Source organism: Pseudopipra pipra, chromosome Z (genome assembly GCF_036250125.1).
Source record: "Pseudopipra pipra isolate bDixPip1 chromosome Z, bDixPip1.hap1, whole genome shotgun sequence".
NCBI lineage: Eukaryota > Metazoa > Chordata > Aves > Passeriformes > Pipridae > Pseudopipra > Pseudopipra pipra.
This window is the reverse complement of record NC_087581.1, coordinates 20,466,099-20,492,789: the sequence shown is the minus strand read 5'-3', so window position 1 is coordinate 20,492,789 and position 26,691 is coordinate 20,466,099. Positions and strand designations below refer to the sequence as shown.

Here is a 26,691-nt window from a genome sequence, read left to right as displayed (position 1 = left end):
TCAAGTTTAAATAGCTAGAAATGTCACTTTTTTGTTGCTTTTTTGCTTAACCAGTGTATTATAAATGCGTTTATTTTTTTCTGAGGCATCGAGTATAACTTAGAAAAAAGAGAATTCAAGAGAAGAATTACTGTTTCAAGTGAAACAGTACTGCCTGCTTAAATTAAATGCAGATCGAATACTTTGTTTTATGACTTTTTTTTTCTCCCACTTGTCTGGATCACTCTGAGTTTTAAATAGGGCTTTTAGAAAAAGCAGATGAGTTGAACTGTCATCTTCTGCTCACAACCAATGTCCTCAGGCTGCAGTTTAAACTTGTTCAATGCTCTGGACATATACATTTTCCATTTTCTCTCTCTCTTTTTTTTTTTTATTTCTTGGTTTGGGTTTTGTTTTTTGTTTTGGTGTTTTTTTTGTTTTGTTTTGTTTTTCTTTTTGTGGTTTTTTTAATGTGTGTTCATGTTTGTTCTTTTTTGAGCAATTCATCTGAATTAAGCTTCTGTGGATGGTCATTTATTAAAAGACATGATAGGAAAGTATTTGATGCTTCACAATATCTGTAAATCTTGCAAAAGTAGTCTACTATGGGAATTAAGGAGAGGAAGGATGATGGGTTAGAATGAAAGCTTTAGTTTGCATTGAGTGCTAGGAATCGTCATCATCTGTACTAATTTTCTAAAGAATATATCAGGAGAAGTCTAAATATACACACTGAGGTATCCTAAACCTACTTCATGTGCTACATCCTGCACTTTTTGGAAATAAGCCCTATTCATATTTTTCAATATGAATATTCTTTTCAATAAAAGAATAATGCATATGTTCTAGCTAAGTACAGTTATTCAAACAACTGACTTTCATAAGTGGTTTTAATTATGAGCTGTATTCAAGATAATTTGTAGAATTACAGTCACTGATTTTTAGCTGTCTTAGCACCACTGACTTAATGGAGTTTCAGCAGATGGTCTGTGGCCTAGGGAGCATGTGGTTCTTCCAAATGTAGCTGATGAATTATAGATGGTACTTTAATTTCCAGTTGATATTTACAGATTTACTGCAAGTGGTTGATGTACCCAGCCCAGCTCCTCTGTCTTTGCATTATGTCAAAAGATTGATTCAGTCAGGAGATCACGTCAGATATACATAACACCAGTACAGCTAGCAGCACATTAACCACCTATTTCTAAGTGCCATTTAGTCAGGATATATGGTGATACATTGTTGATGATCCAGGCATTTTGTTGATAGAGTAGTTCCCCGGTTTACAGAATCTTCTCTTGGAAGAGACCTTTTTAATCTGGGCAGCTTTCCAGCCACCCCTCCAGCCTGTGGCGGTGCAGGGGGTTGTTGTGACCTAAGGGCACTTTGCCTTATACCACATGCCTTGGCCCATCTATCCAGCCTGTCCAGATCCCTCTGCAGAGCCTTCTTGCCCTCCAGCAAATGAACATTCCTGCCCAACTTGGTGTCACCTGTGAACTGTCTGAAGGTGCACTTGATCCCTGCATCCAGATCACGCCCTGGTACTAAATCCTGGGGAACACCACCTTGTGACCTGCTGCCAGCTGGAGGTAACCTCTCTCTCTGGGCCCATCCATCCAGCTTCTTTTTAACCCAGTGAACAATGCACCCATCCAAGCCATGAGCAGTTGGTTTCTCCAGAATGCTGTGGGAAATAATGTGAAAAGCTTTACTAAAGTCTAGATAGACAATTTCCACAGCCCTTCCCCCATCCACTAAGTAGGTCACCCTGTCACAGAAAGAGATCTGGTTAGCTGAGCAGGATCTGCCTTTCACAAACCCATGCTGGCTGGGCCCAATCCCCTGGTTGCCCTGCATGTGCCTCATGATGGCACAGGGCATGAGCTGCTCTGTTTAGTTAAGAGCAGCTGAAAACTGGCTGGGTAGATAAGAACATAAAACTGAAAGTGGTTGTTTTGGCTTCCATTACATTTGGCATGTTGTTGTGCCGAGCATCATAAAGATGTTGACACATGATAAAGATTGCCCTGTAGATTGCCTGCTGTTCCTGTTTCAGTATGATAATTTCCTATGGTTTTGTTACCATAAGGTTATGTGCAGAAAGTGGTAGGGAGATGTTGCACTTGTAGATCTAAAATTCAACTTATACAAAGTGTTGGTGCTTTCTAGTAATAGGTTCCTTGCACGAGGAATGCTGGCCTGTAAGCAAGCTGTCTCTATGTATTTTTATACTATTGAGTATTTTTTAATGGAATGCAGTATGTGACTTCATCTGCACTTACTCCTTGCCTTTCTCTTCTCCTCATAGCAAATTCTAAAAGATTTGAGTCTATAATTTCTTTTGAACTTAGAAATAAATGTAGGTGTCAATATTCAGTTTGACATTGCTAGTTGAAAAAGTCATTCTGTTGTGAATATATGTTACTCATCAATACCCATGATGCTCTATTTTGGATACGCTTTTGTAATTAAACTTCTGTTTGTGGAAAAAATTTCTTGTTTCCTACACATGATTCCTTATTCTTATATACTGAATTGTGAAGATTAGACTGTTAAATTTTTCATTATTATAAAATATAGTGTTAACCAGGATTATGACATAGCAATTTAACAATTTTTTTAAATGTAAACTGATACTATTAATTTGGCATTAAGTTAAAAATTTTTGCAAATTGTTTTCTTTTTTTCTAGTTGGAGCCATCAAATGATTTCAGTTCGTGAAGCCAAAGCTATTCCAAGACCTGATGGTATTGAATGGAGAAACAAATTTATTTGTGTAGAAGGTAAAATGTGAAGCTGCATTATAATTTTTAACTGTTAAGACATTAAATACATAAATCTATCAATTAGACTTTACCTTGGTTGTGTTTTGAGAAATATATTATGTATGTGTGTTATGTAGGAAATGAAGTTTAACCAATGTAAATAGTTTGGAAACAGTCCTGTCAAAAACATTTGAGAAGAAAGTTTTAAGTTCTGTAGTGTTTAAAAATAGTACTCCTGACCTTTTCTTCAAGAGCACTCATTGCCCTGTTACTTTTGGATCAGGGATTAGGACTTTGATAAGGAATGGCCTTTATGCCGGTCGTGTGTTTTTCTGCTCCACAAAAATAGTCATCAGTTTTGCCAAGTTTGAACTTCTGAAAAACCACACCCAGCACATTTTTAGATTACTCTCGAGGAATATTCTTTGTTCTAGAAATGCTCTGGCATTGCAAGTCCTAGCAGTGATGTGTATTCTGATCTTCTTGTGGCTACTGTTTTTGTCCAGCTTGTGAATGTAGACTTTGTACAGAACAGGAGGGTACAGCCAGGCTACCTGATAGAGTTGCAGATCTCAGCCAGGTCTCATGGCAGAAGTGGGCAGTAGCACTATCCAAGTAACCTGATCCATGTACTTGTGATGCCTTACAACTGCTGTGGGGAGTGTACGTGGAGAAGATGAGTAGTAAAGCGTACATAGGAGATGAAGCTTGCACTAGGGAAAGAGGAGCTGATAGACCAAGAGAAGGACTGAGATGTTAGGAGAATGAAAAGAGAAGCAGGAAGGACTAAGAGGGGCTGTGTAACTGGAAACAGTTATCATATAGGGAGAGGTGGCCTGGGCCCTGGCTGCAAATTAGTGGAGGCTGTTAAGATCAGGATATCAAGGGCTGAAGTTTCAGGATAAAAGAGGAATAGAAGTTGAACAGGAGCCAAATGGTATGGAAAGAGTTGTTAGACACCGGGAAAATTTTGCTGGGGGAGGAGCGGAGTAAGGCAGAAGTCCTGTGGCTGAACAGACATTCCTCAAGATTGCTGAGGGTAGGCATGCACCCATGTGTGTTAGTATGTAATTTCCTGCTTTTGTGCTGCTCTGTGCAGAGAATAATTACCTGCTGGTGAAAGGGGTTATTCTGTGGCCCAGAGCTCACCAACTTGGCTGTAATCATATGAATGTCAGTGTGAATCCCACATGATGGGATTCCTGTTCTTTGTTTGACTTTTTGGGAAAATCAACTAACACTCATAGGAGGAAAAAACCACACTGAAATATGATTGCACACTCGACTTCATAGTCTCAGAGTTGAGAAATGTGAGAATTAGAGTATCTGCACAGCTGAAATAATTCAGGATAGAATAGTGAGGCATTGCCAAGGCTCTGATCTGAATGTGGGAGGTGGGAATGCTGGGCAGCTGTGTCTGCTGCTGTCACATGATGTTGATCCACTGTGTTGCAGGGGACTGTGTATTTCAAGCTCTCAAATTTTTAGGACATTACAAAGTGGTTGAATAGTTAGGTTATCTTTCTGTCAGGTTGGAAAATAGAATATCAGCATACAGAAAACAACTCTAGATTTTGCATGTAATGGCCTTGATTGCATACAACTTTTCCTTAAGAATGCATTTTCCATTTGAACTATTAAAAAAAGCAGAATTATCTATAGGTGGCATATCTGATTCCTTCCTGTTACAATATGGTTCAAGGCTTAGTGAGGTTTAGCCTCAGATAGCAAGGTTTTACTTCTAAATTGGAAGGGAAAAATAAAATTTTCTATTTCAACTCAAAGTAAGCTTCATGTTTATAACAGCTGTTAAACTGAACTACTCTCAAAAAGTATGTGTACCTTGAAAAGATTTCAAAAGCTAGCTAAACATGTCAACATATTCTGGTTTCCAAATCTTTGTCAAATTTTCCAGTTAGCAGACTAAAATGTCAGTAATTGTTATTATTGCATATATTTTTAAGATATCTAAAATATATTTGTTTATAGATTACACAAGTCTGTGCCTGCAAGTTTCCATAATTCTGCATGTAGCACTGTATTTAGGCTTGCTAAAGAAAAATTGTCGGGTTTTTTAATTGTTATTGACCTTAGGGCTAATTCTCACATGTACTTCTGCTGTTAGAGAAACAAATATACTAGAGATGCTCTCTGCAGACAGTTTAAAATCTGTCAGACTTTTACCATTATGGGAATACAGAGATACAGACAACACTGCTTTTAGATAATATTTTGAACGTTCCTTGTCAGAAATTCTAAATGCTAGTGACTATTCTAGTTTCAGTTTAAATCTTGTCTATATCAGGTAATATTATACTCTCATATTGAAAAAGATACAGTTTGGAAAAGCTAGAAACATGACAGTTTTGTGAGATAATTAAATAGATAGTCATTTAGGGAAATTGAATTGGAAGCCATCTCAGCTGCACTTGATTCATGCTTTCAAATCTTTCAGATCTACATGTTAAAATGTTAAAAATAATTCAAAAAAGAATTCCTCAGGGCTTGATTGGCAACAGTTTTGAAGTTGTGTGGTTTCTTGGATTTTCATTTGGAAAGATGATCCCCTTTAGCCTTTCCCTCAAGCATCAGTGTTGAAGTCGTGTTACTTTTTTTCTTTTAATATTCTTATCTCTCTGTGTGAACAAAATAACTTACAGTGAACTCTCTCTCTCTTGATGGTTAGAAAATGTAGTGGTGTTAAGAGTAGCTGATTGCAAAACTACTCTTGCTGTGCTCCAGGGAATGAGTTTGTCTTTTGACAGTAAATATGCAGGAAGAATAAAGGGAAGTCAGCTTTTTTCCACTGATGGTTTCAGAAGATTGTACAGTTCTGCTCTTGTTGCTTTAAGATATAGATATATCTTGTTTCAATATAAAGTACATAAAGGTCACAGCATTAAAAAAGCAATTACCATCACAATTAAGGCAAAAGAAATTCCGTACTGCTTCATATAGTAAGGGACATGGAATTCTTAGTGGCACTTGATCACTCTGTAGGATTATGTGACTGATATTAGAGGATTATGTACTTTTTTATTTCATTATGGCTTTTTGTTCGAACCTAAAGGTATGGTGCATCCTAAAATAAAATAAATCTGCCTGTCAATGTCCACTGAACTCTAGGTAGTTTGAAGAGAAGCCTTTTAGAAAACTACCAAATATACAACATCTATTGCATGGAAAAAGTTCTTTGTGCATTTAAATAGCAGAAATAAAACCCTAATGCCATGGAACATAATCCAAATTTGAAATTTCAGTCTCCATAATGGCGTAAGTCTTCTGGTATCTGGTTAATGCTTTATTTTACTATGTGTCCCTAGCTGAAAAAAAAGCTACCTGATCTAGCAAATACTTCTGTGGTTCTGTGGCCCTTAAGGACTGTCATACATTTTGCCAGTGTATGGTAGTGTATGTATACAATGTTCCTTAAGCAGTTCTCTTTTAAGGCAGAGGACTATACAATCAGTTTTGTAGCACAATGTAATGTGTAGTCCCTGCATCATCATTTTTTTAGTATCTATTGCTTTAATGTTGGCAACCCTATTAGCAGCAAGGAGTACTTTTTTAATCTTGCAATTAAAAAAAAGTTCCAAACTATTACATAAATTATGTTAGGAAAAAAGGGATAAAAACAGCACATAGATTTGTAGTCGGTTAGAAGGTAGAAGCCACAAATTGTTAACTTATGAACAGATACTGCAGAATAGGTGTGAAGTGATAAAATATATTTTTACAGCAGTTGATATATAAACAGTGTTATATAAAAAAATTATAGTAAATACTTTGCTATATTCTTGATATTTCACTGAGAAGCTGTTGAATGAGATGAATCTGAAGTGAATAGTTCCAGAAGGCTCATGTGTAGTAAGTTTCAAAAGTCATATTCTGGTATAATATTCTGATATGTTATAGTCTGATATGTTATCACAGACTATTGAGCTGTAACAAGTAATTACTGGTGCATAAATTCAGAACAATCATAGTATGCTTCAATAGATAATTATGACTTCATTATGGATTACATATCATTAGAGCATTCATAGAGTCATAGAACAGTTTAGGTTTGAAGTTACCTTAAAGGTTATCTCTTTCCAACCCCCTACCATGGGCAAGGACATTTTCTCTAGACCAGGTTGCTCAGAGCTACATTCAGCCAGACCTTGAATACTTCTAGGGATGGGGCAGCCACACTATTCCTGGGCAACCTGTGCCAGTGTCTCATCACCTTCATAGTAAAGAATTTCTTCCTCATATCTAATCTGAGGTTGCCCTTTTTCAGTTTGAAGTCATTCCCACTTGTCCTGTCGCTACATGCCCTCGTTAAAAGTCCCTCTCCAGTTCTCTTGTAGTCCCCCTTTAGGTTCTGGAAGGTGTTATAAGGGCTCTCCAGAGCCTTCTTTTCTCCAGGTTGAACAACCCTAACTCTCTGAGCCTTTCGTCACAGGAGAGGTGCTCCGGTCCTCTGATCGTTTTTCTGTCCCTCCTCTGGGCCTGCTCCAGCAGTCCATGTCTTTGCTGTGCTGAGGACCCCAGAGCTGAATGCAGTGCTTCAGTTGGGGTCTCATGAGGGCAGAGTAGAGGGGCAGAATCACAGAATCCCCTCCCTTGACCTGCTGGCCGCGCTGCTTTTGATGCAGTCCAGGACACAGTTGGCTTTTGGGGCTGCAAGTGCACGTTACCAGCTCATGTCCAGCCTCTCAACCACAAGAATCCCCAAAGTCCTTCTTGGCAGGGCTACTCTCGATCACTTCCTCTCCCAGTCTGTACTCATGTCTGGGATTGCCCTGACCCAGGTGCAGCACCTGGCACTTGCACTTGTTGAACTTCCTGAGATCCTCATGGCCCCACTTCTCAAGTTTGGCATCCCGTCCCTCTGTTGTGTCAACTGCACCACTCAGCTTTGTCTCCTCTGCAAACTCTCTGAGGATGCACTCCATTAGAGTCATTCAGAGCATTCAGGGTTTGGGACTTTGCTTCTCTGTTTGGTTTTGTGTTTCATTTTGATAAATGTTATGTAGAAAGAAAGCTTGAGAACCAAAGTGGAATTGGCTATTCAAAACACTCTTGAGAAGCAATGATATGTTGACTCTACTGTTTTTTGTCTGATTCCTTGCTTAGTGGAGACAACCTAGCTCTTTTTTTTTTTAACATTTTTAATGTTTGTGTTTGATCTTGCAGAACCATTTGATGGGACAAATACTGCTAGAGCTGTACATGAGAAACAGAAGTTTGATATGATCAGAGGTGAATTTACACAGGTAAAAAGTACACCTCATTCGATTTTTCCAGTCACTTTGCTTTTCAATTTAGTATACAAATTCTAGTCATTAAACCTGCCAGTTTCTCATAGTTTGTGCTTTGCACTGTATAAATAATAGAAATGTGGGTTTTTAAAAAAAATTTGGAAAATTATTTTTAAGAATATTTATTAATGTCTGCCATTAAGCATCAGGCTTCAGTTGAAATGGGTACTTGAAATAATAAACCCTTTGTCTTAGATTTTCTTGTGTGTATAGAATTCTAATGATTAATAGTTAATAGCTTTAGAATTACAACTTTGTCTTCATTAATTATTTATTCCTACATGAATTTGATTGGTAATAGACAATGTTTTATACTTCTTACTGTCCCATTTTTAATAAATATCACCACCAAATGATGGAGTTTTGCTGATTTTTGACAACTTAATGAAATTGGTACTTTTCTTTAGGGAGACCATACTCATAATTTTTTAGAACATGAGTATTTCGAACTGGAGCTTTCACTGTCCCAGGCAGGGGAGGAAAAGATACTTTGAAGCAAGAAAAAATTTAGACCTTGGCTAAACATCCTTTTTCTGAAAATCTTTGCTGCCAGCTTTTGTTCTTGTCTCCTATCATAGGCATTGAATTTGGAATCACAATTCTGAGATCTCAGAAATATCAGTTTTCTGAGATCTCTCACTGTTGAAAATGTAGTTATGACTAGGAATTAGTGCACAGAACTTGCTTCCAGCTTTAACCAGTTAAGACTCCCCTATTATGCTGTCCTTGGAGACTCCTCTTTACTTCAGTTATTCAAGTCCTTAAATACCTTGAATACTTCTCCAACAAAAAGTAATTCAATGCCAGATACTTGTAATAGAACAAATGCTATAAGAGATTACCTTACTCAGAAAAGGACAACCTTTTCTTTGTAACTCTGTTCAGAAATGTCCATTAGTTTTCTTCTCTTTAACCATGTTAGCATAAAAAAAAACTGGTTTACATACTTGTACATAAAAGAGTTGATTTTGTGAATCTTCTATAAGTCATGTATACAAAGTAGTTTAGGCTCTCTCACTATGTGAAATCAGAGTGAAACTTCTCTTTACAAGTTTTCAGTGAACAAAAACTGTTTCAAACCTGTGTAGTTTTCTGAAAAATATAAAAGCAGCTGTTTGTTTGTAGCTGTTTGGAAGCCATATACGAGAGTGATAAAGCCCTGAAAAAATTTCCTCTTTATTAGGCACCATAAGAATCACAGTTGTTCTAAAAGTACAAGTACTTTTTAATATCTTGCACTATTTTTTAAGAAGCTTAAGGAATCTATTTTGTCCTTGAAAGATTATTCTTTCTCTGGTTTTCACTACACATTGGGATTTAAATGAATTCTGTGTAAAAACAGGAGGACTATTACAGTTCTTTGCAGGCTCTAAAAACAGGAGGACTATTACAGTTCTTTGCAGGCTCATGGCCTGACAGATGTCTTGAAATTCACACTAGAATACAGAAGAAAGTTGAAATAACCTATTTTAAAGACACAACTACATTTGGGAAATGACAGTGTATAATACTGTTTATCAGGAACTTTGACATGTGTGTATTTGAGACAACTATTTTGCAGCAAGAATATCAATGTAATACTTAAATATATAATAATATAATAAAATAAATCCACTGTCTTCTTGAAAGTCTCTACCTTCTTCATTAGTTCATTGTGTTTTATGTATCTTTTGGATTTTGCTTCCCTTAAAAAACACCAAAAACCAGCCAACTAAGAAAAAAACAATCCACAAAGTCTCTTTTCAAGAAGGGAAAGATATCAACCTTGTTTTTGTGGATCTGTGATGCTTATTGCTTATAGTGGTATTTAAGTTTTAATGGCAAAGATTATTTAGTCTTTTTTTTAAAACCTTGTGCTTTTTTTTTCCCCAGGCTTGGCAGGTATTACGAGATAAGAAAGACCTGAAATGTATATTACCTTTAAGAGCAGACGAACTGAAAAGATAACCAACTTCTTTCACTTTCTTTTTTTTTTTTTTTGATCCTGCTGAAACAAAGAACAGTATCAAAATCAGGAGGCATCTACCCCATGGCTCTTTACAACCTGTTTTTCTCTATAAACTTTTGTTAAGGAAATGTTTATTATAAGGATGTGACATATTTTATTACCGACATTTGTTAATACAGCTGTTCATTCAAAGATATGTTTTCTGAAAATGCTTGTATTGCTGGCTTCTAGAAGAAACTCACAGCAAACAACAAGAATAAATCTATTTCAGGGAAAGTATGGGGATATATTGACTTGTTGTTTGCATAATCTGTGTAGCCATTAATTCAGACAGATTTAACAATGAAACACTAGACATTCAAAGTTAATCGGTGTGCAAATCTGACTCCATCCTTAAGGCACTGTGCACAGTACCCACTTCTTGGTGAACAGAGAGCCCATGCTTTACATCTGCTTAATTTTAGTAAGCACTTTGGTTTGACTTGGCACTTTCCAGTTTTATTTCACTTGGAATAGCAAGTGACTGTTTATAAAAATGAAGCTAGATTATGGTTGGTAGTGTTCTGGATATTAAGAACTGTAATCTAAACTGGAATTTTCCAGCAACATTTCTATTATGAAGAAGATGAAATAAAAAAGCTCAATTCAATATACGTAAATACTTCAGATTCACACAGAGTAGGCAAAAAAAAATTTTGTGCTTCCTTTTACATATTTGAAGTAGTAGTGATGCCTGCTTTGGAGAAAAAGAAAAAGACCAAATCAAAACACCTCTCAACCCTACCAATGCTACAATAAGCTGGACTTCTCATTTGATTTTGTGTAAATATTTTAAATTGGTCAGCCATTGTAAATTGAATTTAAATAAGTAATGTTGAAAATTTGAGCTCTTCCAAAAAAATAGCACACCCTCTCTTAGACCTATTGTAGCACAATTTCTGCCTCTCATGTATTTGCTATTGAAGACCAATTAGTTGTTAAAACTATACTTACCACTGATGTCAAATTCATACTTCCATTTTTTTAAGTTAATATTTTATATGGTGTCCAGTGAGATAAAAGTTTATATATGGAAGATACAGGTTATTTTTCCAGTTTCTGTTATTTTGTTCTGCATATTTAAAATATTTCCTATAATTAAGTAGAATAGGAAATGGCCAGTAAGGTAGGGCCCATGTTGCAAATCATAAACATCTATTATGGCTATTTTGCAGTGCATCTGTGAACAGGTAAAAGTTTAATTTATTGCATTCACTAATAATAGTGCAACAACCCCTATAACTGTAAAATAACAAGCCTTATCACTTCTCGTGCAAACTTTAAAGTTCTAGTTTATTTCAAAGTTCTAGGAACTGTAAACTATTTGCCTGATGTGTGATTACTTCCTGCACACTTCATCATAGTCTAGTCTCTATAGGATTTGGCTTGCTTTTTAAAACACTTCCTTCGGTAATTTGAACAGTCTTTCACTTTTAATCTGACTCTATCAGGCCACTGAAACATTTTCCCTCCATGTGGATATTCCCTCTCTCAGCCCTTCCTCTAAAGGGTGGGGGACTTGCATCTCAGTGAAACATTCACTCTGATCTGCTTTATGTAAAACTGAAGCACAAGATTTTAGGACAGGCTGATATCTGGAATCAAAGATGCTCTACAAGCCCTAGGTGGACTTTGGGGAAAGGGGAGGGCTGCTTCTTGTTTTAAAAATATGTTGGCTGTATCTTTGTCTAGAAAATTTAAAACTGTCCCAACGTAGGATAAGCAAGAAGGGACATATATGTTCAAACTTGGCAAAAATGTATTTTAAGTGGGCTGGATGTCAGGCACAAAATTTTGTGTTTCTTACAAGTTTGCATTGCATCGCCTAATGTGTCAACATTTCTTACACCTTAAATTAATGCTCTGTGTTTGAAACCACTTCCCCCTAAATGTTTTTAAAAAGTTAGTAAAAAAATGGTAATACCTACATGCAACTCTGTAAAAATTTACAAGTCAAGGTCTGTATGTGTCTTTCAAAAGAATTCTTTTGTGTTTTTCTCTGAAGTTGATGTACTTCTGATAAGCTACATCTGTAATCAGAAATATAAACTCTAGATGGTTGATTTCCCTAGTTGTTTGAGGACAAGCCTGTTTATAGCATATTTGTTAAATGGTGGCTGCAACTTTTTTCTGAAAACTTCTAATATAATACCACAAAATAAATGGTTTGGGGAGAGTGGGTAGGAACTGAACTTTAACTTTGATTCAGTTCTGCTTAGTCTGAAGTTGTTCAGAGGTTTAATGACTTGGATTTTCATCTACTCTGGGCAAATATCCAGAGGGAGAAATTGGGTAATGGCTATCATAAATTTTAGTGTTAGTGTGAAGTTTTTCCTTCTCCTCAGCTTCAAAATAAAAACTTTCACCCACTTATCTCTTGGCATACACCCTAGCAGGAATATTTTTTTCTGAGAAATATTTGGTAAAAGGTGTTTTTCATGGCTGACCAAGGTTTCACTGGGTGTGCAAGATGCTGTCTTTGAGGTTTGTAACTGCCTCAAAATAAAAATGCTTTAGTTCAACTCTTTGTTATTTTAGGACTGTTCTTTTCTACTCATTTTGGCATTGGGTTTGCTTGTCTTTTCTCACCTTATATGTTAGAAACCACTAGTGTCTTCTGTAGGAATTTAAGAACTCTCTTCAGTCCTCCAGGAGTACTTTTAATGAACAGGCTCGGAGGTGCATGGGAGGACCAAACGTTAACAAGAGCTTCCATTTTGGTGACAGAAATGCAGAACTGGCATAGGCTGTAAACTGTGAAACTTAAAGTTTCTCTTCTAGCTCTTGTTCTCACTTTTCATAAAATGTGAATGTGTAAGTGTACTCTCAGTACCTTAAGGTATTCTGGCAGTATAAGGGTTTATTTTTTTTGAAAAAAGAAATCAATATAAATAAATTTTAAGACTCACATTATGGGGTGACATGATCATTTTGGAGAAATGGGCAGCCATAATAAAAGGATGTAAGGTGATTTGTAGAAAATCTAAAGTTAGTATTTGTGAATACCATCCCAAGTGCTTCTTTGGAACCAGTGTTTTCCTTATACTTGGGTCATTGGACAGAATTCACAGTATATTTGGTGTTAAATTTAAGTCTATCAGCGAATGTCACTCTTGGTTTATTGGACTCTACTTGCACTGGGTTGTCTTGTATTTTGTAGGGGTTTTTTTGTTTGTGTTGTTCTCTGTAATTAATCCTTGTGTGTTCTGATATAAATCTTTCCTTCATTGATTTTACAGAGTATGATGCTTGTAGGAAAAGCGTGAAAAAATACACTATTTTTGGTCAATTTACAGGACAATTTAACTTGTGAGAAGTACAGAAGGGAGAGCACTAGGTCTGGAGATAATTTGAAGGGGTTCTGGTAAAAGAGTACTCACCTTTCTTTTACTGTGCTGAAGACTGAATCAAAACTTGTGCTTAATATATAAGCATTTCTAGAAAATTTGTAATGCTCTTGCCTTCCACTTGTAAAGAATGTGAAGTACTCTACCTTAAATTTCATTGTGCTGTGTACACTGTCTGTGCTCATGATAAAATGTAGTGTTTAATTTAGTTTAATATTCATTTCAAATACACTTTTCAAAAAAGTTACATTCTCACCTTGTAAATTGTGTATGTGAATGGGTAGGTCAAGGGAGCACAAAGATTTTGCCTGTCTGTATTGTTTTGAAATGTTGGGGGGATTTTAATTTACCTTTGCAGAGATAGCTTGTACTCAGAAATACCTGGTTGGGTGTTTCTATACTTATAGCACAAGGAAGAATTTCCTGACTGATTTATAACCACCTATTTATTTGAAGAATGGTAAAAATAATGGGGGTGTTAGGGTTATGCTGTGTATACAGTGGTTTATACCTGAAATACCTTGGAAGTTTGTTATTTAGAATCAGAGGTGCTTTTCCTCCTCTTCTGAAAATATTTTTGTTTAATTTGTCACTAATTTGGTTGGTACATGTTGGAAATATTTCCATTTTGTCTGTGAAAAGCACTGCATTTTGTGTAAAATGCAGAATAATAAAGCGTAAATGTGGCTTAACCTAAATTCTGCGTGGTAGTATAGTTCGTTTTTGGTTTAAATTAAAATTGGTTCAAGTCCACTCAAAGAGGAAATTTTAGATGTTGTGTGATGAAAAACAGCGACAAATTTCGGTTTTAAATACATTCCTTTTGTATGGTTAAATGTCACAGTGCATCTGATACCCCTTACAGTATGGTATAAATTACTAAATGCATTTTTCTGAGGCTCATCCACTAGTTATTGTACTGGACCTTTCTAGGTCAAATTTGAGGCATTCTGGGTGTGCTCAAGGGTGGAACTTGCTAAATGCACCTTTTCTTGAGGCCACAGGAGAACTCTCCATCTGCCTCAAATGTGCTGTCCACCCCAAATTTGCTAGAGGTGGCTTTGGAAGGTCTGCTGGGGCCCCAGCCCCTTCCTCCCTCTGCTGCCTGGCTGCTCTGTCTGCTGTAGAAACAGCTCTGGCAGCGGTGGGAGGCGAAGGGGCCGAGCTGCTGGAGGGGTGGCCATTCGTTTTGGACACGTGTCCTGGCACCTGGTTGGTGCTACGGCCCAGGGTAGGAACAGCGGCCACTCTGCGCTGTAACTTGGCTGCATCTATTTAAGGACTGCCCTGAGTCAGGAGCAGTGAGTGCCACTGGGGATGACAGTTGCTTCAGGCAACCCTGTGGAGGACAGGGTTGGGGGTAAAAATCACCGGACAGGGCCTGAGCTGGGAAGGGAATGGAGGGCTCCCGTGGTGCCGACTGTGATAGGGCGTCTGAGACCTCGTCCTTCATAGAAGATGAAGAAGAAGAGGAAGAAGAGGAGGAGGAGGAAGAAGAAGAAGAGGAGGAGGAGGAGGCTGTGGACCCAGAGGAAGCAGAGGAACTGACTAACAGGTACAGCGTCCCCAGAGATTCACAGCCTCAGGGGAGGCAGCTCCACCCCAAAGCACAAGCCCCAGAGGATGACAGGACTGGGGTCCTGTGCTGTCTTCAGTGGCTTTCCCCCTTCCCCTACCCAATTGCTGTGGATTAAAAAAAAAGGGGGGGAGACTGTAATATTTCTTTTTTTTCAAATGGTTATGGCTGTAATTAAGTTTTGTGCAGTAAGTGCCTACCCCGAGTTCCCTGGAAACTTTTCTATTTAAAGACTCTCTGATGTGCCAGCTCAAGTGGCATCTCCTTCTACTCCTCCCTCTTTGGCTGACTCTTTGTCACATACAGATCTTAAATACTCTGCAGATATGCTTGTCAGGGAGAAAATGCTCAAAGATTATAATGGTGCCTTACAATTTGTTCCTTTTTATGGCTCTTTCTTCCTTCCCACTTGTCCCTCCCTCTTCGGTCTCTTGTTTCTTAAAAAAGGAAAAACTTGTACATGCTTGCCATTGCCAGTAATGCCTTGTGTGTGTGGCTGATTTTTGTGGTAGAATGGGAAATACTCTACCACTTTAAGATTATTTTTTTTAATACTTCTGTTTTCTTAATAACTCTTGCACTGAAACAGTTTGTTGTCCTAATATTGCTCTCCTACCATCAAGAAAATAACGAGCAAGGCAGTGGCCCAGTGCCCTGCCCAGTATTCCTGTGCAGGATGTGGAGGTGTCTGCAACCTGATCCATGCAGGCAGACTCCTCTGGCTTTGCCAGCACAGTTGGTTTCATAAAGAGACTGTGAGGCTTGAGAGACCCCTGGCATATAGCAGGTCTCAAGAGTTCTTCCTTGTCTCAAGCAGAGTCCATCAGTTTTGAGTAGTTACTGTAGAAAGAACCAATTTTTTAAGAAATGTGTGTCATATAGTTCCGCAGTGCTGTGAAACCATCCTGCATTTACCACCACACTCTGTGTATCACAGTTCAAAGTGCTTTCTGACATTGCTGGTGGTCACTGGGAGCAAAAAGATGGCAGAAGAGGGGTGGGGGACTCTGTGCAGCCTAACCCACCTGAAGCACTGCAGGAATGAAAGCCAAACAGGGAAATGTACTCCAGGACTGTAGGAAAACCTCCTTGCATGGGGAGCAGAGAGCTAGTTTTCCATGGTGGGGGGATGCCCAGTGACAGCAGTGTAATGCTGCTTTACTGCCAAAGGGAGATGTTCACTTTCGAGTCTCATACTGGCACAGGGGTTATGTGCTGATAAACACTGCTTGCACTTGTCTGTAACTCTACAAGAAAACCAGCCAAAGTTAATGGAGTGGAGTTACTTACAGCAAACAGGTAAAACAACAGTCTAGATAATTTTTAATGGAATCTGCAATTAAATGGCTAATAATAAAACTCTAATTGTAAAACATAAGTAGGAACAGCTAAAAAGGGAGGGAGCCTCATGGTTATTTACTACTTGTGCTGGGAGGATGACTTCTCCACAAGTGCCTGTTAGCAGCTCCTCTTAGAATCATAGAATCATCCAGAAAGGACCTCTGAGATCATCAAGTCCAACCCTTGATCCACTACTGCTCTGGTTATTAGACCATGGCACTAAGTGCCACATCCAGTCTCATCTTAAAAACCTCCAGGGATGGAGAATCCACTACTTCCCTGGGCAGCCCATTCCAATGTCTGATTACCCCCTCTGTAAAGAAATTCTTTCCAATATCGTAACCTAAACCTCCCCTGGCACAACTTGAGACCATGCCCTCTTGTCTTGCTGGTAATTGCCTGGGAAAAGAGACCAACCCCCACCTGGCTACAACCTCCTTTCAGGGAGTTGTAGAGAGTGATGAGGTCTCCCCTGAGCCTCCTCTTCTCCAGGCTGAACAACCCCAGCTCCCTCAGCCTCTCCTCAGAGGACTTGTGCTCCAGTCCCTTCACCAGCCTTGTTGCTCTCCTCTGGACCTGCTCCAGCACCTCAATATCCTTCCTGAACTGAGGGGCCCAGAACTGGACACAGTACTCAAGGTGCGGCCTCACCAGTGCTGAGTACAGGGGAAGATTGCTTCTGGCTGGCAACCTTTGCAATGCAAACTTGAGCACTGCATCTCACCACTTATTTGCATCACAGCAAACAGTCCCTTAAACTCTGCTGTGTTTAAACAATGGAGCTAATTTCTATCCTAGATTACTAATAAAAAAGGTCAGAGTCTACCAGAGTAGATTTTAACAGCTATGCTGTATGGTAACTGAGCATATTTAAATCTATTTGGTTAGTTTAACTAAGTTCAAGAAGATGTGAAATTTTGAGTTAGGCACAGATGTGGTAACTGCACCAACTGCTCAGCAATAGTTTAGAGAAGTAAAATAAAACTGACTCTATCTGCTTGGGTGTTGTCACAAGTATCAGCAGGGCTGTTCAGCTTCAGGCCTCCTCTTGTGCTCAGTGCCTGGGAGACCTCCTGGCAAGAACAGCCAGGTTGAGCCCCTGTGACATATTTACTCAGGCTGAACTAATTATCTGTTGACAAACAGGTTTTCAAGCCCCCATTGCAGAATAGCTTTTTTTGTGTGCATGCCCTATGAAAATGTAGCTTAGAGGAGGTGTAACTAATATGCAAACATGGCTGAAGGCAGCCCATCTTGGACTCTGCTGTCATCAATTTATTTTTAACAACTCCAAGCTCTCTGTTGTTTCTGCTTTCCTCCTCTGCATGCAGTTGAACAGCACCTGTTGTGCAATGTTGCAGTCAGCAGGAAGGTCCTCACTGGCTCCTGTTTCCACCTTTCCAATATGTTAAGTAGCCTTATACCCATTTTATATGAGTCATGCATCAAGATGGCTGGCCCAAGGTCAGGAAGCACGCATATGAAAGAAGCAGACACCTCTGGGACACCAGCCTCTGAGCCCTGACCAAACAGCTCCACTTCCACACTGTGCAGCAGCTGCAGCAAATAAAATCCCAAAAGCTGCAGCAGAACTTATGACTTGTACCAAAATTACAAGGCATGCACATTAAAGGCAGAAGAGTTTGGGGGTTGCAAACTTTATTACCCTTTTCAATGTAATGTTTAAATAATTTGGTTTCCAGACGCAGGTTTTTATACAAGTAATGAGACTAATATGCAGCATCAGAACCTATTAAAAAGATGGGATAAGGGCTTCATATCCTTGTCAGCATAAATAACCCACTGATCTGCACAGAGTTCTTGAAATATTTTCTTGCCTTTGGGTATTTTACTATCTGAGATAGATGAATCGTGCCAGATGACTTCTGTTTCTAGCTCTATGTATCTAGTTAATCATCTTAACAGAGAAAATTTTTTGAAAGTGTGTATTGCTTTAAGGCAAGCATGAGTATGAAATTAATAGGTTTTCATTTTTGTGTTGGTAATGGTGAGATTTGTCTAACTATACAAAAATTGTTTACTGTTTAACTGGTTTACATACCTGCTGGAGTATCTGTATCTCTAACAACTATGTGATGTGGTGAGCTGTTCTGGCACAGTTCTGTCTCTCAGACTATTCTCAGCTGATTTCCTTTTGCAGTGTGAAGGCCTCCAGTCTCTGGATGTGTCTATGTACAGGGTTTACATAAAAATGACTCTACAGCCAATTTATAAGTGTTTCTAAATAGCTCATTTGCCTGGAATAGGTGTGGGGTTTATTTTATCTGCTCGTTTAGTGGTGACCTATAACCAGTAGATGGAGAGAAGTCCTGGAGTTCTGGAATTGTTTGGTTTTGGGGGTTTTTTTTGTTTATTTTGATGGTGGTTGGTTGGTTGGTTGGTGGTTTTTGGTTGGTTTTGTTTTGTTTTGTTTTTTTGTTTTAAATGAAGCAGTCCTTCCACAAGATCAGAAGTGTGTAAGCTTTAGAGCCAGGTCTAGTTTGGAATGATTGGTGAAAATGGGTAGAAGAGGAAGCACAGTGGAGAAGGGATCTGCCTGCCATGTGGGGGTTGCTGCAGCATCTAGGAGAGCAAAAGAGTGGAATGATAGTAAATGGGATATGGGAAAGAAGGGGTGGGAAGGGGAGTGCTGGGGATTTGTCTTCCCAGGAAAAGGTTTACCATCCTCTGCTGAAAGCAGAGAAAGATGTGGGGAAAGGTTGTGTGATTTTAGTTTCCCTGATGAGGCAGTGCCTGCCTTGGCCCAGGGTGGAAGGGGCTGGCAGGGCTGCTTTTTTGCCACATGCATCAGGCATGTGGGCAGGGAAGGTAAGGGTGCTGGGAAGCGGAGCTGTGCAAGCCATCTCAAGCATGTCGTGGCAGAGGCTTGAACAAAAGGTCACTGAGAGCAGACAAATGGGGCAAAATGCTGAGGTGGGGGCATAGCAGAGGGGAGAGGTGCAGCCAGTGACCCCCACACACACCCCGGCCCCTGCTGGGTCCTGCAACTGGGCACTCCATGTTTTCTTTCTCTTCAGCCTTTTGGATAATATTAACTGAGTCCTTAATAAAGGTCTGCATTGCCATTTGGATCTAAAATAACACTCGGACTTCAAGAAGTTCCCCATTGGGTCTCAACAGAGTGATTAAATAACTGTGTAAAGGAAGTCGCCCATCCAGACTCAGGTGTTTGATTCCTGTGCTCCCTCCACAACATGTATGGTGGAGAATCCAGAATGCAGGAGCAGGGCAGATCTTTGGGGCGTAGAGGTACTGCAGTTTCTCAAGCACCATCTAATCCCACTACAGGGAATGCCACTAGGACATACCACAACCTGGTGGCTGGAAAATGATCAGCACTGTGGTAGGTTGTGTCGCTTCTCAGACTTTTTTAAGTGTTGGGAATGGAACAAAATATGTGAGACAGGCCCAGCTCCTGGCTCCCAGCTACTCATAATACAAATCAGCTTTGTGAAGCTGGACAAGCAGCTGTCTTACTTTTTTTTAGAATAATTATTCATTTGAATTTGGACAGATGCATGAGCTACTCTGTTGCCAGAAGAGGCATCATCAACACTGAAGGAAATCAATAATATGTTATCAAGTTAAAGGCTGGGTTTAAAATGGTGAGTTTCTATAGCTCCTAATTCTCTTAGCCTGAAGAATGGGATGGATGAGCTATAACCCTGGGAAATGCAGAGCAGTAGGCAGAGACCATGCTGAGCATACTGATTTCTGTAGGGGGAAAAGGGCAGCATGGTAAAGGTTGAAACTACAGGAATATTCAGAACAAAAATAAAAGCACAGCAAAATAAGTAGTTCCTTTCTCCTGGGAAAGCAATCTGGCCACTACAAGTTTCCATGACCCCTGCATTGTTCCTGAAGTAGGAGCCCTCAGAGAATGAGATATCTTGTCAATGCAGCCCTAGGCTGACATCTTGGTCATTTTATCTACATTGTTTTCAGCTTGTGAGATGCTATGCAGCAAACAGCAACAAATTTTGATGATACCAGCAATGGCAAGGTCTGATGTGAAGAGGATAAAGGGAGGCTGTGGAGGATTTTAGAAAGATCATGGGCTGGCTGTGTCTCTTTGTGATAGTCGTGGTGTGCACAGGTGTGCACACCTCACTCACCATGTGTCTAAACACAACTGCTCAGCAGCTGGGGAGGTGAAAACTCTTCCCTGGAATGATACATGAGGGAACATGACCCCAGCCTGACAGGCTGGATTAGAAACCTGAAATCCCATTGGACACAGCATGTGAGAAGAAGAAGGAGGCAATAAGATAAATCTGATTTGGAGCTATTTTGGCAGGAAGCACAAAACTGGTTGTCAGTGTCTCCAAGACTTATAAAAGGTTTAAGTTGATGTCCTAGCAGTGAAATAACAAACTGATAGCATATGTGCCAACAGGATTGGATGTGAAATATCTACATGGAAAAAAGACAGCACTGGCTTTTGTCCCTGGATATCAGTGGCTTCATATCTGTATTTATGGAGCTGAAACATTGCAAACATCTTTTTGCAATGGCAGACACTTCCTCTGACTAGAGAGAAGGGTCTTTTAGCTACTACCGTGCAGCATACAAATTGTTCACAAAACTAGGACAGCATTTGGAATGTGTTGGAAGGAAATGCATGAGTTATGTGTCTTTCATTCTGGTCTTTAAAGTATAAAGCAGCGTCTCATCACACTGTAGAGGAATATGAACTGTGACTGGTTTGTGACCATGAAAATGAGATAATGATGTGAATAATTCAAGCTTTTTGCATAGACAGGGCCAGGGCAACCCATTCGTATTCACTAATATCAGCTGAAGTGGGTGGGAGTGCTACTCTGTTCTGCATGAAGTTTTATTTAATAGTGCTAGGTACTGCAGAAAAATAAGTTTAAAAATATGAGTGTGATTTAGATGTTGAAATATGTGGGGGAAAAAAAGATTTGTCATCTTGTGGACTCAAATAACAGAAAGCTTTCTTAGTACTATTGCTATTCATTCCTATTTTTTTAATTTAATTTTATTTTGCTATGCCCCAGTCAACTTAATGCCAAGCCACAGAAATGACAAAGGAAAAACTAGCAGAAAAATCAGTATAGATGTGTCTGCTGTGCCTCTTCCTCCAACCTGTAAGTTTCCTCTTATGGAACCAGCCTTGATAGAGAGTACTACATCAAGGCAGAGAATCTGCTGCACATCCTGGGGTTTATATCTGTTTGAGAGCTAGGCTTGGTGGAGGAGGCATGGGGATTGGTTAACATGTGATTATTTAATACTGCACTGTCAGACTTGCTTTGATTTGTGGGCTTTAGTCTAACTTGTCCTGCTAGTCACTGTTTCCAGGCCAGCCCCATCACCACAATTGGCTTTAAGCCCCATTGCCAGAGTTTGATACTGTCTTTGCACCGAGGAAATCAGAGAAGAGACAATCTGAGCATGGGCCAGCCCAGGGTAGTCCCTCTTGTTACGCGCACCGGAAAGCAAATTCATGAAAGATAAGGGCAGCACTGCTAGTAGCAGGATTACCTTTCTGTTTACATTAGCTACTGAGCAGTTTTGCTGAGTGACCTTCACAAAAAACTTCCAGTTCAGAGAGTTTGCTTGATGGAGGAATTATGGTTCTCTGCAGGGTTTCTTCTTCTCCTCCTTCAAAGAGCCTTCTCCTCCTTCAAGAGCCTTCTCCCTGGTGCTCAGCACCCTCTGGAGCAAAGTCAGCTGCTCTCTGGGGGTGTCTCTTTGTCTCCGTAGCCTGCAGGAATCTCTGGCACCTGTGTGGTGATGAGTCACAGCTACATGTCAGATGGGTTCTCCTTCTCTGATCCCATGGTCAGGAGCTAGGTTTGTTCACTGTAGCCTGAGTGCTTTATCCTAGTCAACTGGCAAGTGAGCCTTCCCTCTGTTCAGTGGAAGATTGACATTTTGTGGGCATAGGTGTGCATTCTTCCATGGGAGAGACAGACACTTCACCACTTCTGCTCTCCTGAAGGCTATGCCTTGTCCAGCAGACACTTTGTCTTTTTTTCCATCAGCTACAAATGTGATTTTCATAAATGAACTATTGTCTACTCAGGAAAATTCAGGGTTGAGTGTTTTGTTTATATTTTCTGTGCTTTTTTGAGGAGTATATCATAGAATCATAGAATCAGCTGGGTTGGAAGGGACCTCCAAGATCATCAAGTCCAACCCCTGATCCACTACTGCTCTGGTTACTAGACCATGGCACTAAGTGCCACATCCAGTCTCATCTTAAAAACCTCCAGGGATGGAGAATCCACTACTTCCCTGGGCAGCCCATTCCAATGTCTGATTACCCCCTCTGTAAAGAAATTCTTTCCAATATCGTAACCTAAACCTCCCCTGGCACAACTTGAGACCATGCCCTCTTGTCTTGCTGGTAATTGCCTGGGAAAAGAGACCAACCCCCACCTGGCTACAACCTCCTTTCAGGTAGCTGTAGAGAGTGATGAGGTCTCCCCTGAGCCTTCTCTTCTCCAGGCTGAACAACCTCAGCTCCCTCAGCCTCTCCTCAGAGGACTTGTGCTCCAGTCCCTTCACCAGCCTTGTTGCTCTTCTCTGGACCTGCTCCAGCACCTCAATATCCTTCCTGAACTGAGGGGCCCAGAACTGGACACAGTACTCAAGGTGTGGCCTCACCAGTGCTGAGTACAGGGGAAGAATCACTTCCTTAGACCTGTTGGCCACACTGTTCCTGATACAGGCCAGGATGCCACTGGCCTTCTTGGCCACCTGGGCACACTGCTGGCTCATGTTCAGCTTCTTGACAATCCAAACTCCCAAGTCCCTCTCTGTCTGGCTGCTCTCCAGCCACTCTGTGCTCAGCCTGTAGTGCTGCGTGAGGTTGTTGTGGCCAAAGTGCAGGAGCCGGCACTTGGCCTTGTTGAACCTCATCTCGTTGGAATCAGCCCAACTCTCCAGTCTGTCCAGGTCCCTCTGCAGAGCCCTCCTGCCTTCCATCTGATCAACACTCCCCTCCAACTCAGTGTCATCTGCAAATTTACTAATGGTACACTCAATCCCCTCATCTAAATCATCAATAAACATATTAAACAGAACTGGGCCCAACACCGATCCCCGGGGGACACCACTAGTGACCGGCTGCCAACTGGATGCAGCCCCGTTCACCACCACTCTCTGGGCCCGGCCCTCCAGCCAGTTCCTAACCCAGCACAGAGTGCCCCTGTCCAAGCCGTGGGCTGACAGCTTTTTCAGGAGAATGCTGTGGGAGATGGTGTCAAAGGTGTTGCTGAAGTCCAGACAGACCACATCCACAGCCTTCCCCTCATCCACCAGGCGGGTCACCTGATTATAAAAAGAGATCAGGTTGGTCAGGCAGGACCTGCCCCTCCTAAACCCGTGCTGGCTGGGTCTGATCCCTTGTCCATTCCATAGGTGCTGTGTGATTGCACTTAGGATGATCTGCTCCATAACCTTGCCAGGCACTGAGGTCAGGCTGACGGGCCTGTAATTTCTCAGGTCCTCCTTCCGGCCCTTTTTGTGGATGGGCGTGACATTCGCCAACTTCCAATCATCTGGGACCTCCCCAGTGAGCCAGGACTGTTGGTAGATGATGGAGAGCGGCTTGGCGAGCTCTTCCACCAGCTCCCTCATCACCCTGGGGTGGATCCCATCTGGTCCCATAGATCTGTGGGGATCCAAGTGGCTCAGTAGGTCACTTATTGTTTCCTTTTGGATTACAGGGGGGCTGTTCAGATTCTTTCTCTGAACAAGCTCCAGAGGCCAGCTGTCCTCAGGAGAACTACAGGTTCATAACCATCCTCTGCTACCAAAAATGTCATGGTTTGAGAGCCCCAAAATCCAATTCTCTAGTCCAAGCCCCCTCCCACATTTCAACCCAGCGTGAGATGGGTTTTCCAGACACCACACGAGACTCAAAATGGGGGAAGGGATTATATATTACAATGACTGTACAAAATAAATACTACAATACATTATATACAATCTTAGCTATCTCTACCATGACATAAAAGTATTTACAATGGATCAAATCTCTTCTCCCCTCCAAATAAAAGTCCAGGAGGGAAGAAGGAAAGATCCTTTCCACTTTCAGAGCAGCATTCTCTTCAGAGTGGCAGTCTATCTCTCTCTCTCTTCTATGCAGCAGCTGTAGCTGGATCTCTGCCAGTACACACGAGGGGGTATCCAAGCCCTCTCAGCTACTTGTCTCCAAGCGAGGGTCTTATCTTCCGTGGGCCATGTTCACCTGGACAAGGTTGTTTCACCCTGGTCATATCAACGAAGCTCAGGGGTCTTCATGATGGTCCGTATCTTCAGGGGAATCAAGCCCCTTTGCAGAGCTCCTGTGCTCTGCCTCAAGCAGCGGGGGGGCCAAGGTCACCCCCTCCACATTCCTTCTTGGAACTTTTCAGCTCCTTTCTGCAGTGCTGTAGCACTTCAAGACTCTTTCAAGTAAGAGTTCATCCTCCTCCTCTCTCTCGGAGGTCTCAGAGGGGTTTGGGGTTTTGTTTCAGTTCTTACCCCAGCTTTCTCTCTCTCTCTGTAGAGCCTAATTCTCTCTCTGCTGCTGGCTCTCTCTCGACTCTCTCTTCCAGGAGTTCTCTCTGTGTTGCTGCATGCCTGTTGTTGCTGCTTGGTCTTATCTCTTCTGGCTCTCTGCCACTTTCTCTGTCCACTGCTGTTCTGCTGCTGCTTTTCAGTATCTCTTGCTGCGGCTCACAGTGGAGAAACATCCCCCGGCTCAGCTACAGACACTTAGCCCAATCTTACACTGTTCCAAGTCCCTGCAGCCCCCAACCGGGGCCGGGGGAGGGGCCTCAGCCCCCTGTGGGGCTGGGGGCCCCTTCTCCTCGTGGCCTCAGAACATGGCCACCTCTCTCAACAACTACAACTACCTTTCTCTTCCGGTCTGCTTGTGATATGTTTATATTTTGCAAAAGTGCTCATTGGCTCAAAACTTCAAGGGTCACCACCCCCTGGGGATTTACCATTTTATAACTTCAGGGGGAAAACTCTTTCCCCCCACCACACTGTCTTACTGTTGAAAACGGAGACAAAGAAGGTGTTAAATACCTCAGCCTTTTCCTCATCTTTGATAACTATATTCCCGTCCATGTCCAGTAAAGAATGGACGTTTTCCTTGCCCCTCCTTTTGCTATTGATGTATCTGTAGAAGGACTTTTTGTTATCCTTCACAGAGGTGGCAAGATTCAGTTCAAGTTGCGCCTTCGTCTCTCTAATTTTCTTTCTACATGACCTAACTATATTCTTAAATTCTTCCTGAGTAGTCAGCCCTTTTTTCCATAATCGGTAGGCTCTCTTCTTTACCCTAATTTCTTTCAAAATCTCCCTGTTCAGCCATACTGGTTATCTTCCCCGCTGTCTTGCCTTTCGGCAGACTGGGACAGCCTGCTCCTGTGCTTTCAAAACTTGCTCCTTGAAGTACATCCATCCCTCCTGGACCCCTTTGTTTTCAAGGGTTGTTTCCCAGGGTACCCTAAAAATACTCCCCCTCCCCAGCCACATTATCTCTTCTAATTGCCTTTTCTCCCTGAAACATCGGAGAAAACCAGAATACGGAGAAGTAGCTCAGTTTCAGGAGACTCTGAACAGTTCCTTAAAACATCAGTAAAAGAAAGATTGCAGAAGTTCAGTTCACACTTAGAAGCAACACGTCCAAAATCTTTTCAGGGAGCAAGAAGTAGAATTCTTCTAATTGCTTTTGCTAGTCTTTACACTCTTACTTTGAAGACCATTTTCCTTTCTAAAGCTTCCCTGAAAATATTTTCTCCAGCCTTTTCCTTTAACTGAAAAATTTGATTGCAGCATATGATAGTGTATTGATTATACATCATAAAGTTTAAAGCTAGCTTTATGAAACTTTGCTATTTCATTTGGGGAGAGTTCAGGTTTTTTTAAATGTTGAATGTATTCTAAATTACTTTGTTAAATACTGAGAGTGCTTAGGGGATGAAACATATGAGAAGACAATCAAACTAATGGATAGACTAGTGTGTATATATATATATATATACACACTAAATATATATATATACTCCTTGTATCATGTATAATGATTCACACTTACTCAAAGCCAGTGTGGTGCAATTAAAACACTGACAGTATCTAAGTGCTTAATACAAGGTTTAATTTATACTGTGAAATAAATATTTGCTGGAGACCAACCCCAGAACCAGCTCAATCTCACACTGGCAAAACAAAGTTAGATCAAAGACTGTTTTTCCCGCTTTGTCAAAAGCATTTAAACACCTCCCCTTTATTGAACTAACCTTGCAATATACAGTTTTACACAAATTCATCTAAAATATATTTGGCAGATGAAATAGGAGTTTTCCTATGCTTCTACTTCAAAATTTATGCTTGTGCA

The 26,691-nt window shown here is 40.6% G+C and overlaps 2 protein-coding genes and 1 long non-coding RNA gene across 6 annotated transcripts in view; all 3 read left to right on the top strand.

Moving 5' to 3' along the window:
• Positions 1–14,085, top strand: part of TENT2 (terminal nucleotidyltransferase 2) — a 45,310-nt gene extending 31,225 nt beyond the window's left edge. For all 4 annotated transcript variants that reach the window (XM_064642546.1, XM_064642544.1, XM_064642545.1 and 1 more), the window contains 3 exons: positions 2,674–2,765; positions 7,929–8,008; positions 9,926–14,085. In XM_064642546.1, coding sequence (XP_064498616.1) covers positions 2,674–2,765; positions 7,929–8,008; positions 9,926–10,000 — 247 coding nt within the window. In that variant the 3' untranslated portion in view covers positions 10,001–14,085. The remainder of the gene's footprint in view (positions 1–2,673; positions 2,766–7,928; positions 8,009–9,925) is intronic.
• On the top strand, positions 8,015–9,684 carry LOC135407484 (uncharacterized). The gene is made up of 2 exons (XR_010426889.1): positions 8,015–9,419; positions 9,457–9,684. It is a non-coding gene; the product is annotated as an uncharacterized LOC135407484 (long non-coding RNA).
• A 590-nt stretch (positions 14,086–14,675) lies between the features above and the next one.
• The window catches only part of CMYA5 (cardiomyopathy associated 5), a 50,225-nt gene continuing 38,209 nt past the window's right edge, over positions 14,676–26,691 (top strand). The window contains exon 1 of the mRNA XM_064642540.1: positions 14,676–14,942. Within this exon, the coding sequence (XP_064498610.1) occupies positions 14,785–14,942 (158 nt within the window). The 5' untranslated portion in view covers positions 14,676–14,784. The remainder of the gene's footprint in view (positions 14,943–26,691) is intronic.